The sequence below is a fragment of the Podarcis raffonei genome, chromosome 8 (assembly GCF_027172205.1).
Source record: "Podarcis raffonei isolate rPodRaf1 chromosome 8, rPodRaf1.pri, whole genome shotgun sequence".
NCBI lineage: Eukaryota > Metazoa > Chordata > Lepidosauria > Squamata > Lacertidae > Podarcis > Podarcis raffonei.
Window position 1 is genome coordinate 26513497 of NC_070609.1, and position 17210 is coordinate 26530706.

A 17210-nucleotide genomic window follows, 5' to 3' on the forward strand; every position below is an offset into this window, starting at 1 on the left:
AAATTCTGACCGTGAAAAGTTGAAGTGTGGCTTATATTCGCAACCTTACAAAAATGATCCAGTGTGCAGCTAGAAGCACACCAAAGTGGTGCCCACTCCGCATGCAGTCCCAAGGCTAGGAAGGGAGAGAGCAGGGATGGGGAAAGGCCGCCTGCAACACAGCGTGGCTCCCCCACCCCCGCCCAGAATGCAGCCAGGAGCACGAGGCAAACAGTGCCAGGAGCATGGCAAAGCAGTGCCCGCCCCACGCATAGTCCCCCGTCCTCTCCCCCAAGGCCGGGAAGGGAGAAAGCAAGGAAGGAAGTGGCTTTAGGAGGGTACTGTCTTTTTTTCCTCCCCCCCCCCCGACTTGTGGCTTATATTTGGGCCAATATGGTATTTAACCATGACTTAGGCCCCAAATGCATCCCTCCCACAAACCCTCTCTAGTGTTAAGATCAGCAGGAGGGGGGGCCCTTGGTAGTTCTGTGCCCTCAGAAGCCTGGAGGATGGTATCCCGTGAGAGAGGCTCATCTGTGGCAGCCCCTAAATTGTGGAATTTCCTCCCCACAAAGATGTGTCTGGCATCTTCATTATGCAGTTTCTGCTGTAAGATGAAGACATACCTCTTTACTCTGGCCTGCGACACTTGATATTATATATACAGATACAGATGTTTAGTTCCACCCTATTCTTGTGACTGTACTTTGTTTTGGAGTGTTTTGGTAATAATTCAGTGCCAGTATCTGAGACTGCCTTTGCCTTTTCTGTATTGCAAATAGGGTGACTAACAGTATTTTACTCTGGATTTAGGGAAGTCTATTCTGACTTATTTAAAGAGGTATTGTTTTAAAGAGCTGAAATTCTAGGAAATTCTGTTTCAGAGGTAAGGGGTCCCCCATGGCTTACCTATTCTGGATTGAGTTGACGGCAGCAGCATGCATAGCAGCAGCAGCAGCAGCTTCTTGTGCTTTCCTGCCACCTGGTGGAGGACACATCCCAGTCCCTACTTGGGGAGGCATGTTTGCCATGTTGGGTCCATAGGGCCTATTCCCCATGGCAGCATGGCTCAATCCTCTCCCTGGAGGAAGCCCAGGATAGGGTGGTACACCAGTTTGACCATGGATCTGACTCCCTGCTCCCATTGGGTTCATGGTTCCTCCCATTCCTGGGCTTGGGTAATTTGCATTGGGCATAGCATTGTAGTTTGGCTGCCTGGGATATCCACCTACAGAGAAAAGGGGAGCATGATCAGTAAGACTAAAGAATATCCTGGCAATTCTTGCATTTGCATCTTGAGCCTGCATATTACAAGGCAAGCTAAAAGATGGGAGAATGTTGGCTTCACAAAATAGTGTCCTAATGTTAATCTATTCCACATCAGTACGTTCTTTCTTTCTTTCTTTCTTTCTCTCTCTCTCTCTCTCTCTCTCTCTCTCTCTCTCTCTCTCTCACACACACACACACACACACACACACACTCTCATCACAGCTACATTGCAATATCAACCACAAAGCAATACACACATTATGTGGAATCTTTCCATGCATCATCCCACCAGAGATCTCATGACTAAGTTAATCAGCTAATCATTGTCAAAGGCTGGACTAATCAATAATGATCCAAATATTAAGATGACTAGTTAAGTTACCAAAACTAACTGTATTGGCCAAGTAAAGTATGGGACACTGATGAAAAAATTAAGGGCTATGAAGTGGAGACAAAGTCACACTTAACCCCCCTCCATTTCCCAAAATTTCTAAATGAATACTGTAGCACACATTATTAAAATCTTCTGTTAAGTGTTTTGTGTTGATACTTAGTTTATGCCTAGACACTCCCAAGTTCAGATTCAGCAATGGTGGCAAAACACACTCACCCTTTACTTTAAGCCAATAAACAACATCCATGATAAAAACTGTAAGCACACACTTCGTAGGTCAAGAGACAAGACTGCTCAAGCTTTCTACCCATGTATCTCATTGTCTTAAGCAGGTGTTCTTTATCCAACCACAGAAACAACACATGTTCACTGCTCATGCATTTTATTTGAAACACAAGTGTAATACTCTCACCTTGAGGCCCGTATTGACCCCCCTGAGGTCCATAACTGCCCATGGAATTTTGTTGGTAAGGTCCCATCCCAGCATGCATCTGTCCTCCAGAAGACTGACGTGGAGATAAGGCTGACCCAGGCTGAGGGGAATTATACTGGGGCATCTGTGGAGTCCTCTGTATGTAACCTAATTAATAATGATTTCAAGGGATATTGTTATAAAAGCAGGCTATGCAGATGGAAACACATTTTTAAAAATAATTAGTTCTGGAAATCCTAAATTCTTCATAAATGACATGCCTGGTAAAGTTTTCACATTAATAGCTTGAAAACCTCAATGACAAATTCTCACGTGGTAATTCCCTAGTCTTATGATAACTGTGGCACAGCACACTCTTATTTTGTAGCTGTCACTTTGAGGAGTTATTTATGATGACTGCTAAGTTATCTGAACCCACTGAGAATAGTGAGAATGGGGTGGCAAAAATAAAAGAAACATGGTACCCTATTTCAATGAATAAATAGAACAAGCAACAGCCAGCTGTACCACATGCTAATGACAAATTTGCATTGTTCCCACTGATCGCTATAGTTAAGAGGTTACATTTGAGTTTACTGTTGGGCACCTTTGCACCTATTTTGGACTCCCAACTCCCATCAACCCCTGACTGTATGACCAATGATTATGATGATGGGAGTTTGGAAATCGCCAACATCTGGAAGGCATCCGGTTGGGAAAGGCTGTTGTAAGCAATAACCTGAGGTGGAATGGCAAAAGGAAAACAAGTATGGGTGTGTGTGTGTGTCTGTATCTAGCATAATTTGGAGAATGATGCAAACTGCACCATGGCAAAACTAATTTTCTCTCAAAAGCATTGTGTATGTTTCTAGTTCACATTCCACATTAAGGACTTGTCCCAATTCCCTACTCTAATTCGTAAATCACCAGTTACACCTTTCATGGAAGATTATCCTGTAAAAGCTAGGCATGCGCATCAGGACTGATCCGTGAACCACTGAGATGTTTGCTATACAGTGGTGCCCCGCAAGACGAATGCCTCGCAAAACGAAAAACGCGCAAGACGAAAGGGTTTTTCGGTTTTTGCGTCGCTTCGCAAGACGATTTTCCCTATGGGCTTGCTTCGCAAGACGAAACGTCTTGCGAGTTTGTTTCCTTTTTCTTAAAGCCGCTAAGCCGTTAATAGCCGCTAAGCCGCTAATAGCCGCTAATAGGCATGCTTCGCAAGACGAAAAAACCGCAAGACGAAGAGACTCGCGGAACGGATTAATTTCGTCTTGCGAGGCACCACTGTATACAAGAAGCCAGGCAAAACAGCGCAACTGTCATTGCACACATGCACACACCTCTATCGGGAGTTATGGTTGACTGATTCATGGAGGGATGCAAGATGCTGTCTGATTGGCCACTAGGTGGTCGAGGTGGCATCTGGTTACCTGCACAACAAAGACAAAATTGATGGTGAAGAACCGCATTTCACCCTACTCCCCACTAAAGCAGCTCAAAAAAGACAAACCTGAAAGTGGTACAAAAAGTGGCAGGGACAGAGGGGAAAGTAGGTGGAGCTACAGATGTGGCTCTTACCTCTGTAGAGTTACCCCCAAAGTACAGATTTCTATACCCACCACATACTTCATCTAGTTAAGCAAGCAGTATTATCATAGGTGAAGAACTCATTTCAGCCAGGCAAAAGCATTCAAGGAAGCCCCAAAGAAGGCCCAGTGCAGAATGTGGCCTCGGGAGAGTCCCATGTACCAGACAGAGGCTCCTAGAGGCTTGCATTCAGCCAGGCCTGAGGTTCCCCACCCCACTTATAAAGAAAGAGATTTCTGGCTCATAGCTTGCTTTATCCCTTAAAGATGAAAGCATGTAATAAAATGTATTTTATTTATCCATAAAGAATTTTTATTCTCATTCAGAAACAGTGAACCAAACAGGAGAGATAATGAAGTAGACCAAAGTCACCCAGGACATGGGTTCTGAACTCATGTCTCTACCCCATATTTATTTGTAATGTATTGCTAACATTGATATTCCACCTTTCCTCTACATTGTTCTATACCACCACCACCCTGACTTCTGTTCTTCCTCACAATAACCCTGTGAGGTAGGTTAGGCTGCAAAATAATGAGCTTACTGACCCAAGGTCACCAGTGAGCTACATGGCTGAATATGGATTTGAACCTGGAGTTCCTCACTCCTAGTCAGACACTCTAACCACCTTCCTAAAATAAGTAGTTTGTTAAAACTAAGAAGGTTGTGCCTGTAAAAAAGAAAGTTTTACCTGGTACTGCAGCAGGAGACAGTGGGCCAGAGCGTGACTGAGCAACACTAGCAGGAGATCCAACTGGTGAAGGGGAAGGTCCTCTGATGCCTGGCAAGTGAGGAGAGGTATGCGGAGAGAAAGGAGACTGAGCAGGGTTACTCTGCTCTCCTTGACTGCTAGAAATCCCTGATGTGCTTACGCCAGGACTCAGTGCTCCTTCTGTACCCATGGGCAGATCGTCTATTGAACCAGAGAGATCCTATAGAGACACACAAAGGAAAGCATGTCACAAGTAGAAGAGAGAGAATGCTACTATACATATATCTACTACAGAATTTATGAGATTTTTCCTTTAGACGAAGACTTAGGTTGCTATCAATAAGGAAGGCTGCAACATAGTTCCAGGTAGAAATAAATCCTTTAGATGAGCAATTCCTACAGTTGCAACAGTGACTTATGTGCTACCAAGTGGAACTGGAAATTGTCTGACTGTAACCAGGAGTGATGTAATTTTGAAAATCTTGGACTACCCTCAAAGGGTGCAAGAGGAGATGCTACAGTCCATCATGCCCAACATCTCAATGAAACAAACCTAGTGGCATCCTAAAAATAAAGGCAGTATTTCCCGATTCCCAGTTTTGACTAGCCTTTTGTCAATCTAGTGTTCTCCAGATTTTTTGGACTACAACTCCCATCAGCCCCAGCAAGCACAGATGCAGTCCAAGACATCTGGAGTTGTAGTAAAAAAATACCCCAAGTCCAAAAGATCTGGAGGCCACCAACTTGACATTGAAAGATCTCATCTTTCATAAATCTGTCAACTTACAGCCATTATACTGCTTTTTACAGAATTACTTACCAACAAGTATGTCTTATGAGCAATAGTACGTCCTGTTAATGTTCAATTTTTACAACTTATTTCTATCAAATCTTCCAACAGAAGCCCCCTAGATTGTTGTCCTAAGTTCCCTACTTGTACTTTGCTTCATCACACCATACTATGTGCAAGGTAATGATAATGCCTCCAGTCTCTTCATCCTGCACAAATGATTCCATAAAGCAAGGCATGCCAATTCAGTTTTGTTTTCAGTTCTATATGAATGTCTCTTCTGTGATGGGTTGACCAGAATGACACAAAACATTTGCGTGATCCACTGGTAGACAGAACCATCTTATTTTCATTATATTATCTTGCTTCTCAGGATTCGTGCATTTTGGCAGCAAGGACTTCATGATGCACTTGAACCACCCATTTTTAATCAATGCACCACAATGAGAATACATAAGCAGGAGAGGGAATGATATGTCTGGCTGCCTTGTTGAAGCACTCTGGTTGAAGGAAAGAGTTATACAGAGCTTTTATTCATTATTTGTTAAAAAGAGCCAACTGAACTCATTATGTGAGAAATGGAGGTTAAGTTTGTAGACAACCTATGGAGCTTGTATGCTATGGGTAGACATGAAGTGCAGAGTACTCTCCTGATCACTGCTACCCCAAGGTAATGCTTTGTTTCTTGAGAAAGCTGAAGGACTAGTACAGAGAGCAGGAGGTGGGAGCAGGGCTTAGAAGGAAAAGGAGAACTGGGCTGTCCAAGTGTCCATGCTGAACTCTCAGAAGACATTTAAGCAGCCTAACTGATGGCTTCTTGCCTATCTCTACTACAGAAACACACACTCTGAAAGTATGAAAGAAAGCAATTCAGTGTTGTCTAATTCCAAAACACACAAGCAGCTTCCATCACAAATTATGCAGAGTAAAATAATACTGAATTAGCTAACAAAATCCTATGCAATCTCCAGTATCTACACCTCAGATCTTTGCAAATACAGTACAAGAAGGCTCTGACTATTAGTTAAAAGGAGGAGAAATAAGTGGTGGCCCTACAAGATACCTAAATTTCACTTAATTGGGGGTCATGCTTGAAGGCTGACTGATCAAACAACTAATGAGTCTAGCAGGCATGTGATGGGAGAAGCGCATCAGAATGAAGCAATACACTGCTCTTCATTGCAATCCATTAAGACAGTTTGGGTGCCACAACAGAATATTTGTTACAGCCATTTGCGTGCAGATCACTTCCTGCAAGACTATGAATGTTATGTTTCTCCAAGGAAAGTACTTGTAATGAAAGATGGGATTGTTCATAAAATTCCTATAAACAGACCTTTTATGAGATCCTATGATCTCTCTACTGATGAGCACATGTATGATGGAAAACAATGCTCTCAGTCTAAACTGAGAAAGCTAAACTTGAAAGCAATATTCAGTCTAGCTTTAGACTCTTAAATGCTCAACAACATTGGTCTGAAATTATTAAACTGAAGTCAATTTTATAGTATTTCTTAATGGTAAAGGCCTTGTGGCAATTTCATAGTACACAAGGAATTCTACAGTATTTCTTTTGGCCTGCTAATTAAACAGTTAGTTGTTATTCCAATCCAAAGCCCCTGTGGTTGTGCTCCATTTAAAAAGGGCATCAAGGTCTGTCTGAACTGGTCATGAACTGGTGATCTGATTCCAGGGCAGAATTCAGTCTTGTGTCACCACCCAGCTTTGGCTAAAGGAGAGGACAGCAGGGAGACAAATAACAATAATGATAAAAGAACTCCATCGCACTGCAAACTATGGTAGAGTCAGAGTAGAACCACACAGCTCAGTGCATCTTTCATATGAAAGGCCCACTGGGCTGAATGGGAAGTTGCATACGTGAGATCCCAAGTATCACCTAGCTGAATCTGACTGTATCTGCCTTCTCCAACCTGGTGCTTTTCTTATGTTTTGCACTACAACTCTAACTAGTCACAGTCAAGAAGGCCAATGGTCAGGGATAACGGAAGTTATAGTCTAGCTACAGTCTTATTTCCAGCTCTGGATGGTTTGTCAGCTACAGCCCCTTTTGGACGGATTGACTTTGGACACTCTACATTGGGCTGCCCTTGAATATAACTTCTTCATCCCTGTTCTAAAACAGTGACATTGGTCACCAGTTCATTTCTGTGCCCAATTCAATGTGCTCATGCTAATGCGTAAGGCCTTAAACAACCTAGACCCCAAATATGTGTGAGACTGCCTCCTTCCCTACAGATCTTATCAGGTCAGGAGAGTGGGCTCTGGGACCTTCTGGATTAGGACAGATAATAAATTTGATTATGATGATGATAACAATCATCACTTCACTCTCACACACGTTTGCATGAATTGTTAAACAACAGTGCCACAAAACCAAGGCAGGGTTTCATACACAACAGAATCAAACACATTAGTTATAAACTCAGAATATACACTTTTGACCTAGGAAGAATAAACAGAAACTCACCAATACAATTTAAAATCTTTGAGACCTGAACACACACACACTGTATGTTACTTTAAACTCCACTTGCAACATTTAATACTGATTTCTTTTTTGAAGGAGGTTCTACTCATTTACATGCTCATATAGTGATGACCACAAAGGCCTAACTGTGTATGAAAGACCTGTGTGGAAAAATTGATTAATGGTTTTTTATTTTACACACTTACAAGACCATAGAAGTTATTAAATAGTTACTAGTAGAAATTTGGAGACATGAAATTTATGTCTGCCTGAAATTTTACTTTTGGGGGTTATGGGGAGATTTTTTAAAATAAAAATTCAGCTCATCCAAGTAGGGAAATTGTATTACTGGATCATTTTGAGCAGTGTTCGAAATTAGCCAGGAATGTTTTATGACTGACGTGGAACCAACTGTGACCACCATGTGGAGATCTCAGGATGCCAGGTTAGAGACTGGGGAAAGGAAAATGTCACTTAGAGAAGGATTTGAAATATTTTCCTTGAAGCTTGAATTTATTTTGTTCTGGATGGTTTTAGTTGATGTTTTAATGTGTTGTAAACTGCTTTGATATTTGTTCTGCAAAATATAAAGCGGTATAGAAATGATGTTGATGATGATTTCAATTGCAAAACACACAAACAAAAAAGCCCCCGGCGCCTAGATATTCCATTGTGGTGACTGTAACCTAGGTTTAAGGTGCCATTTGGAGATTAGTTTATACAGTATATCAAAGCTTCGAACACTGATTTTGAGATATGACACAGTACTGCTTTCCCAAATGTTGCTGAACACCTATCACTCCCAGTCAACATGGCAAACAGTAAGTAATGATGATAACTGTAGTCCACAACATCTGGAGGGCCCCATACTGCTATACAGTGAAAAATATCCCAAAGCTTAAGCTATGTGATTCTTAGGGCCAAGTGCTCAAGGGCTGCTTCAGTCATGCTATGGTGAACTGTATTGCACAGATCAGAATATATAGGGTGAGTCTTTTAAAAGAGGCCCCGTGGAACATGTGTACTCTGTATCCACAGGGCCTCTTTTGAAGGACTCACCCTGTATAAGCAGTAATAATCCCTTCCAACCTTTTAAGATCTATGGATGGCTCTTTTTTGGTTACATCTGGAGTTGACACTCTGATTCCCAGAAATATTTTGAGATGCACTAGATAAAAAGTATAACAAGTTCTGATACAATAAAATATTTGTTCTGGAACATTTACGAAGAGGCCCTCCTCTCCCCACAAAACATCTGAAATATGTTCTTCAAGAGAGCTTCCTTCTCCTCAACCACCAATTCCTGGTCTGACAAGAACAATAAAAAGACAGGGGTGACAATACCAGGAAATCCCATTTGGATTGCATTCATTTAAGAAAGGTCTGAATAGCAAAACAGAAAGGGAGCCAAGGACATTTTCATTCATCTTAAACAGAAAGCCTATTCACATATTGCCCTGCACTTCCAAACACATGAGTGATGAACTACTTGTGTACATCAGCACCTTAACATTCAGGTTGACTGAGACAACTTAAGGGAAACCATTCTGTTTTATAGGAGGGGACTTCTCTGGTGGAGTTACAGCCATAAGCTCAAACCATGTGAGCATCACTTCACACAAGCAGTTATCTGGGTAGATGTGGTGATCATGCCACATGGGTAACATGTGAAATCAGCCCTAAGGGAAATTAATCTATGGACAAAGATGAACTTTCATTGACACTTGGCATCACCAATGCCTCCTCCAGCCGGGCTTTCTATTGAAATCTTGGGAGAGCAGTGATGTTACAAACTATGGAAATAAGAATATATACAAATGTTGCTTCCTAAGGTTTTTCTTTTAAAATTGCGGGGAATGAACACCGTTTGTGTATGTGTCGGCTGATTAAATAGTTTCCATTTTATGAAGTTTGTGGTCACTTTTAGATTATTAACATCTAGAATGACTTTTCAGTTGGGGCCACAAGAGTGTCATAAAAACTTATGGAACCTGTAAATAATAATTGCCATAAGAGTTCAGAAAGGAAAGGAAAGGAAAGGAAAGGAAAGGAGGGGAGGGACAATGTATTGCAGGTCATCAGAAGTAGTAAAAGATTTAAATTCAAATTCAGTGGTACCTCAGGTTAAGTACTTAATTCATTCCAGAGGTCCGTACTTAACCTGAAACTGTTCTTAACCTGAAGCACCACTTTAGCTAATAGGGCCTCCTGCTGCTGCCGCGCCGCCGGAGCACGATTTCTGTTCTCATCCTGAAGCAAAGTTCTTAACCCGAGGTAATATTTCTGGGTTAGCAGAGTCTGTAACCTGAAGTGTATGTAACCCGAGGTACCACTGTATATGTTTCCAGGGAAGTAAACCGGTGGAGCAGTTTAAAGGTCCTTTTACAGAGCAACTCTGAACAATGCTAAACAAAGCACTCTTCCCTCCTTTTCTCAATACAGCCAATAAAGCAAGGGAAAACAGGAGGTGCAAATCAACAGCAGTAACTCTGCCAGCATGAAGGAAATGTCTTGGTCTGGAGAATTTCCTCACGTGTTTCCAATGTGTTTTTTATGCATTTTATTGCTCATCTGCCATGCAGATCAAAAATGTTGGAGGGATTCCAAGTATTTCACACAGAATCTCACACTCCAGGCTGGCTGCAACCCCAAAGCCTCTGTTTCTTCACTTGAAATACTGCCCAGTGTTATTTTGGGATGTGACCTGATAGCGGAAGCCCACAGGGACTCCGAAACTATAACTGTTCCAGCTGCGATTGGTTGCCCAATTCAACCTTATGCCAGCAGGAGTTTGTTCGTGCTGCTGGTGAATAGGGAATCAGCCGCTAACACCACCTTTTCATACCAAAACAAAACTATGGCTGAAATCAAACAGCCCTCAAAAGGGAGGGGTAAGTAAGGCTGCCTCAGAGATGAAAATGGAATTCCCAGTACAGCCAAACACAAAAGAGCTAGATAGTTTTGACTCAGAATACACCTGCAGTACTTATTATTCTGAATTAAAAGGTGTCAGATTTTGTTAAGAATATTAGACTAATAATATTATTAGTATCTCGGCTGATTTTTGGCCCCAAGCTGCTTTAACAGTAGAGTTTCTACTCTAACAGCACATATTCCAGTACTATTTCCCCATCTCTGGGCATTACAAAAAGACTCTCAAGGTTCCCAGCACTCTCAAGAAGGGATGAATGTGTGCATGCTGTGCCACAACTAACAGGGTCCATTGCAACAGTATCAAATTCATATTTTTTTTAAAGTCCAGTTTAAAATGTTAAATACAAAATACTGGGAAATATGTTCATTTTCCCAACTTCTTTATTTTGCACAAACAACATATTTGTTGATTGCCATTTGGGAGTGAGCATCTAAATATGCCTGCTTGCAGCTGCAACCTACTAGCATCTCAGGTCTGTAGACATTACCTATGGGAGAGAGTGGGGTTCAATTTAACTTTACAAATACAACAGGATTCCAAGGAGTAATAAGGTTGTACAGAATTTGGGTTTAATGACCACAAAACATTTCATCCTTGTAAGAATGGATTAGTGCTCACAGTTCCTCCTATTATGGCATAGATGTCACTGTACTTTTAACTGCATGCTCCAAAAAGTCTTTCTTATGAGGTTTTGCAACATGGTGGTAAAGCCTTTGGTAATGACTGGCTAATTTGCTCTATTGTCACACAGGTGGAAAAGGGACAAGGGTCCCAATCTACCATTGGCTAAGCTACTGATAATTATAAAAGAGGAACACAAAGACTTTCACAAAAGGAGGGGGGAACCACAGGCCTAGGAATATAGGAGAAAGGAGCCTGAAATGAAGGTTTGGATTTGGAAGAGGGAAAGAGAAGGCTGAAGAAATCTGATAGAAAGAAAACTGAGGTAAAATTATATAATGAAACCACCAAACAGGACCTACAAAGTATTCACATGTCAGAAAAAAATTAGCTACAAGTGTTCCCAAACGGTATAGGATGGTATAGAATAGGTGCTCAGTGGTGCAGAATTAATGACATACGACCCTGACATTTGCACCTATTCAAAACTGTTCCCTCACCTTTTAAGTTATATGGTTCATGCAAGGCAGGTGTTTTTAAGCAGGTTTCTACATTTTCCATCTCCACAGCAAGCTAGCCATCACCCTTTGGAGAGCACAATGAGTGATGAATGATGAGATTTCCTCCAAACCTTGATGCTGCAAAGGTGGACTGAGATCACCCAGGCAGTTGTGCAGATCCAAACACAGGAGGACAGGCTGGGGGTTGGTTGGCAACTGTGTCAAATATCTTGGGCACACAGAGCCAATATGGCAAGCATATCTCTCTCATTCCTACTCTGAAGCATAAGAGAAGTGGCAGGGAGCCTCCTTGGCTGCTGTTTGGCAGAGGCACTCTGAAATTGTTCACTGAACAGCAGATAAGACAGCACACTCCATGGCTCTTTCCTGAAGGAAAAGGTAGTGGGAGGGTTCTCTTGACAGCTGCTTGGAAGTGCATGGAGCACCACTGCCAAGCATTCGCCAAGCTGGCAGGAAAGGGGGAGGGTGATCCCAATTTCTGGCTTGACTACCAAGGCCAGCCATAACATGCAAACCTTTGACTGTATGAAAATGTTTGGAAATGTTTTGTATCAAAACTTGGTCACACACTTTCTCTAATGATTCTAGCTCTATTGCATAAGCATAAACTTGCTATGAAGATGATCATGGGTGACTAACATATACTGTAGTGTCCTCCATACATTGCTGAACTATAATAACTCCAACCAGCTCTACTGGTTAGGAATGATGGGTAGTGTAGCTCTAAAACTTATTGAAGTCACAACACTGGCTATCCCTAGAGTAGATCAAGTCAACTTTTCTCATCTACAAGAGGCTATCATACAGAAAAGCACTCCTATTCACAGCAACCAGAGGCTCATCCAATGTTTTCAAATTTTATGTGTTCTCCTAGAGTGCAGGTGTACAAGCATGAGAGGGCCACTCAGATAGATACCTTGTAAAACACTCTTCAAGTGGAGTTCAGATCAGAAATGTTATGGTTTAAAAATCAGAATCAGCATTTCTATTTGCAAATTAACTGCTGGGGAACTTATTTTTTTATTTTAGGTAGCGGTGGAACTTGGTACAACCTAAAACATTATTACGTATTACAAATGAAATGATGCTGGCTGATATGGGGATGCTTTTTTGCATATTAGATCGAAGGAGGAAATCCAAGATGTATTTTCAAACTGAAATTAATAAAAATAATAGCAAGTTTAAAAGCTAAACACTTCCCATAGCTTTAATAAAAAAGGCAAAACTTTGCACCTAGGAGTGGCGTTTGAAAATGAGTACTAGCAATGGTGCCCACCAGCAATTGATTGTACAATCTGTATTATGGTTTTGGCCGATTTCAAACTTCATTTGAAAGAGCTAGTGTTCATAATTATAAAGATACCTGCAACAGCAGAAACAGATGAGAAATGAGGCAGAACACAAAAATATAAACATATCCAAAGTTATTTTAAGTCATGGTTTTCAAGCTCTAGTTTCAAATGAATAATTTCCAAATTAGGATAAACCTATACTGAGTTTGGGACGCGGGTGGCGCTGTGGGTAAAACCTCAGCGCCTAGGACTTGCCGATCGCATGGTCGGCGGTTCGAATCGCCGCGGCGGGGTGCGCTCCCGTCGTTCGGTCCCAGCGCCTGCCAACCTAGCAGTTCGAAAGCTCCTCCGGGTGCAAGTAGATAAATAGGGACCGCTTACCAGTGGGAAGGTAAACGGCGTTCCGTGTGCTGCGCTGGCTTGCCAGATGCAGCTTGTCACACTGGCCACGTGACCCGGAAGTGTCTGCGGACAGCGCTGGCTCCTGGCCTATAGAGTGAGATGAGCACACAACCCTAGAGTCTGGCAAGACTGGCCCATATGGGCAGGGGTACCTTTACCTTTACCTTTATACTGAGAAGTTTAGTCTTGTATCCACCGAATTTGCTCATAGCAAGAATGATCAAATACAAGTAAAAACTGAGACAGCTTGGGTTGATTACTTGTACAAGTAGTACCTCGGTTTACGAACTTAATCCATTCTGGAAGTCCGTTTTTAAACTGAAACTGTTCTTAAACTGAGGCACACTTTCCCTAATGAGGCCTCCCGCCGCTAGTGCCCTTCTACTGTTCGAATTCCGTTCTTAGACCGAGGTAAAGTTCGCAAACCGGGACACTACTTCCGGTTTTGCGGAGTTCGTAAACCAAATCATTCAGAAACAGGACTGTTATTAAACCAAGGTACCACTGTATTGCAAATGATATGGGTGTGGGTGTGTGCGCGCGTGTGCCAATTCTCCTTGATCTCTCAGTGGCTTTTGATACCATCAACCATCTGGATCAGATCTGTGGACTGGGAGTTGGGGGCATCGTCTTCCTCTCCTATCTGCAAGACCATTTCCATAAAAGAGCATGCGGTGACTCATGCCTAACACTTTGGTAACTGAATTGTGAGGTCCCATAGGGTTCTAATCCACCCCCAATAGATATAAGAAGCCTATGGGGATGGTCATCTGGGGATCTGGTGCTTGGATGACACCTAGGCTCTGCTTTTTTATTCCATCTGAACCAGATGAAGTTGTATCAGTGCTGAACTGTTTCCTAGATACAATGTTGGGCTGGAGGGTTAATAAACTGAAGCTGAAACCTGACAAAATGGAGGTGCTCTTGCTAGGTCTTCCTTATATACAAGAACTGGGTGTATGGCCTATTTTCAACAGAGATGGAACCAGCACCGACACTTGAGACACAAACTATGGTTAGTGTGCCAGCTGTGGTCATTCATGGATCAGGACAACTTTGCCACAAGTCCCTGTAGTCTCATGTTTGGATGTCTGCAACACTGTCCCTGAATGAAGTCTGGAGATCACAGCTAGTGCAGAAATGCTGCTGCCTGATGGGTGCTTCTGCATGCACTAGTTACCTGTATACTACCAGGTCAAATTCAACATTTTAATGTCAGTATTTAAAGACCTGGCCTTATCCCACACCATCAGTCTCCTACCCTGGGGTCGATTGTGGCAGGGGGCAGTGTTTTGCTCCAACAGTGGTCTTGGTCCACTATACAGTAATGTGCTAAGAGAGCTTGCTGGAGTGCCCATTGCTTAAAAGCATATCATGATGGTATATTTGACGAAAGGCAGTTACAAATAGGAGAAAGGCTTGGGTAAAACAAATATTCATGAAAGCAATATACAAAATTATGTAGCTTTAAATTAGTGTTTGTCTTGTACTATTTGTTTTCTTCGATAGTCAGCAATCTATCTACTTTAATCTATACCTGGTGGCCCCAACATTATGTGTCCTTTAAAAAAGAACAAGGGTTATCAGGGAGGTCCCTTTTTGTTGTTGGGGTGTTCTATGCTTCTTGGGGAGAGACTTCATCAGGCAAGGCCTCCTTCCACCTGCCTTGCTCCGCCCTCCAGTCTCTGCTTCTCATTTTGTATTGTATTATGTTGTGCACTGTGGTTTGCTGTTGTTTTATTGATTGGAGTTTAGAAATTACTTATTGTAACTGTTGAGTAGATTTCTGTTTAATTTTGAAATGCTGATATTCAATATTATTCTATATTTTTTTAATGAATGTTGAATGTTATTTTATTTGCATATTGTATATTGTATTATGCATATTGTCTTATTTATATGATGTTAGCCGCTCTGAGCCTGGCTTTGGCTGGGGAGAGCGGGATACAAATAAAATTTATTTATTTATTATTTATTTGGAGGATGTTACTTGCTTTTTTGTCTGTGTTCTATTTGTTTTGTGGTATGTATAGGAGCTTTGGCTGTTTTGGGATTGAGCATCCTCAGTCTTCCTTCTTTGTGTTGGGTATTTTGTGCTGCCCCCAATAATTTCTTAGATTTTCAACTGTGTTTGGGGACCCCTGTACATCATACAACTCCCATTTGCAAAGGCAATTACATCTTTTTCATCTCTTCACAAAAGCTTTTCATATTCTGTACACCAACACTTGTGAATGTGTAGACACGTATATACAGACTATATCACATGTGCAATTTCCCAATGTATTCCAATAAGAGTTAAGCCACAAACCGTGTGCAAGCAAGTATGAAGTTGGTCACATTTTTGAGCTCCTCCTTAAAATATATACAGTTTCCTTTGGAAGTTTTAAAAAAGGATCCTTAGGTTCTGAATGCAAAGTAATAATGCACTGAGAACTCCTTGCCCATTGTGGCAGCATCTCTATCTACTTTATATATGCATTAAATTGCCTGCCTGCCTTCTTTCCTTCCTTCTTTCTTTTAAAAAAGGACACAAATGATAAGGGGCATTTGAATTCAGTTTTTCTTCTTTGATAGAGGGAACTTCATTTCTCCTCCCAATAGGAGTTTACTGCTGCTCTACAGCAGTATATATGATTCAGGATGGAAACCAGAACATAGACTGTTTTTAGGCTGAAAAATGAAGCAAAATCTCCTTCAGGGTTTAAGACAAAACTGTTAAGAGCTGCTTGCTGCATCTGCAGTGCAGGGAAGAAGGGCTTGGAAAGGAGGCTCTGTGGAGGAGGAGTCTGGTGTGTATATGTGTGTGTGTGTCGAGAAATTTCACTCCAATTACAAAAATTAACCCATCTAAGCAAGTTATTGTAGGGGGAAAAGAGAAAGAACAGGCTCTTCAGCTGTTTTGGTGAAACTAGGGACAGAAAAGGGAAGGGAGAAGAGCTGCTGGTTTTACCACACTCCTTCAACTGAAGACCTTGAAAAAGAAAGAGGGGGGAGAGGGAGAGACAGCACTGCTACTGCAGCAGCCATTGATTTTTCAGAGGTCGATACTCCACTCCCACAGATCTGCTCAGTAGGCGCGTTAATCACATCCACTGCTTCTGCTCAACACCATTCCACCTCTCCTCTCCCTTTCCTCCCTCCCCAGTTCTTTTTTTTAAAAAAAAGAAATACCTATTAAAATATATCCTCAAAGCACCAGCAGTAAGTAGAGGCTGATCAGTCTCATGTCCTTTCCCTTCCTTTTTAAAGGGGAACACTAAGCTTGTGGTTGAAGGCTCAAAGTAAAGAGGAAAAAAGCACCATGATTCATGCACTCAACAAGATGTCGCTGGAGGAAAAACCCACCATGCAGGAGAGCCAGTATTATTCTCCTCCTCCTCCTTCTCCTGGGGGAATGCTGGATATGGATCTCTTCCTCAAGCAGCCACCCCCCAAAAGCTTATTTCTGCTTACCCCTTCAAGGAGCCCTGCATTTAAAAAAGCTACTTGCAAAATACTGGGCAAGGCAACAAGCAGCAGTGTTGGAAATTCTCAGCTTCCTGGCTCTGTTTTGCCAGGGCTGGTTAAGAATGTGGGGCTGGCACCAGCACCAACTAAGCTGGTTTCTTGTGACATTCTAAGAAAGCCTGCCAAGAGTGACCCTGGTTTTCCCCAACTCAAAGTCACTGTTTGCTACCTCCTGTGGTGGCAACTGCTCTTCCTTTCAAAAGGTTGGAGCTACTGCAACTCACCACAAAGGAAGTAGAGGGTAGCTCAGTCTGGACAGGCTGCTTGAACTACTGTTGTCTGACAACAAGC

General features: G+C 42.1%; 1 protein-coding gene across 3 annotated transcripts in view; it reads right to left on the reverse strand.

The window, feature by feature from the left end:
* ARID1A (AT-rich interaction domain 1A) overlaps nucleotides 1–17210 on the reverse strand; it is a 101632-nt gene that overhangs the window by 21518 nt on the left and 62904 nt on the right. For all 3 annotated transcript variants that reach the window (XM_053398676.1, XM_053398675.1, XM_053398677.1), the window contains exons 5-8: nucleotides 4340–4580; nucleotides 3402–3491; nucleotides 2056–2223; nucleotides 889–1207 (exon numbers count right to left, since the gene is read on the reverse strand). In XM_053398676.1, the coding sequence (XP_053254651.1) occupies nucleotides 889–1207; nucleotides 2056–2223; nucleotides 3402–3491; nucleotides 4340–4580 (818 nt within the window). The remainder of the gene's footprint in view (nucleotides 1–888; nucleotides 1208–2055; nucleotides 2224–3401; nucleotides 3492–4339; nucleotides 4581–17210) is intronic.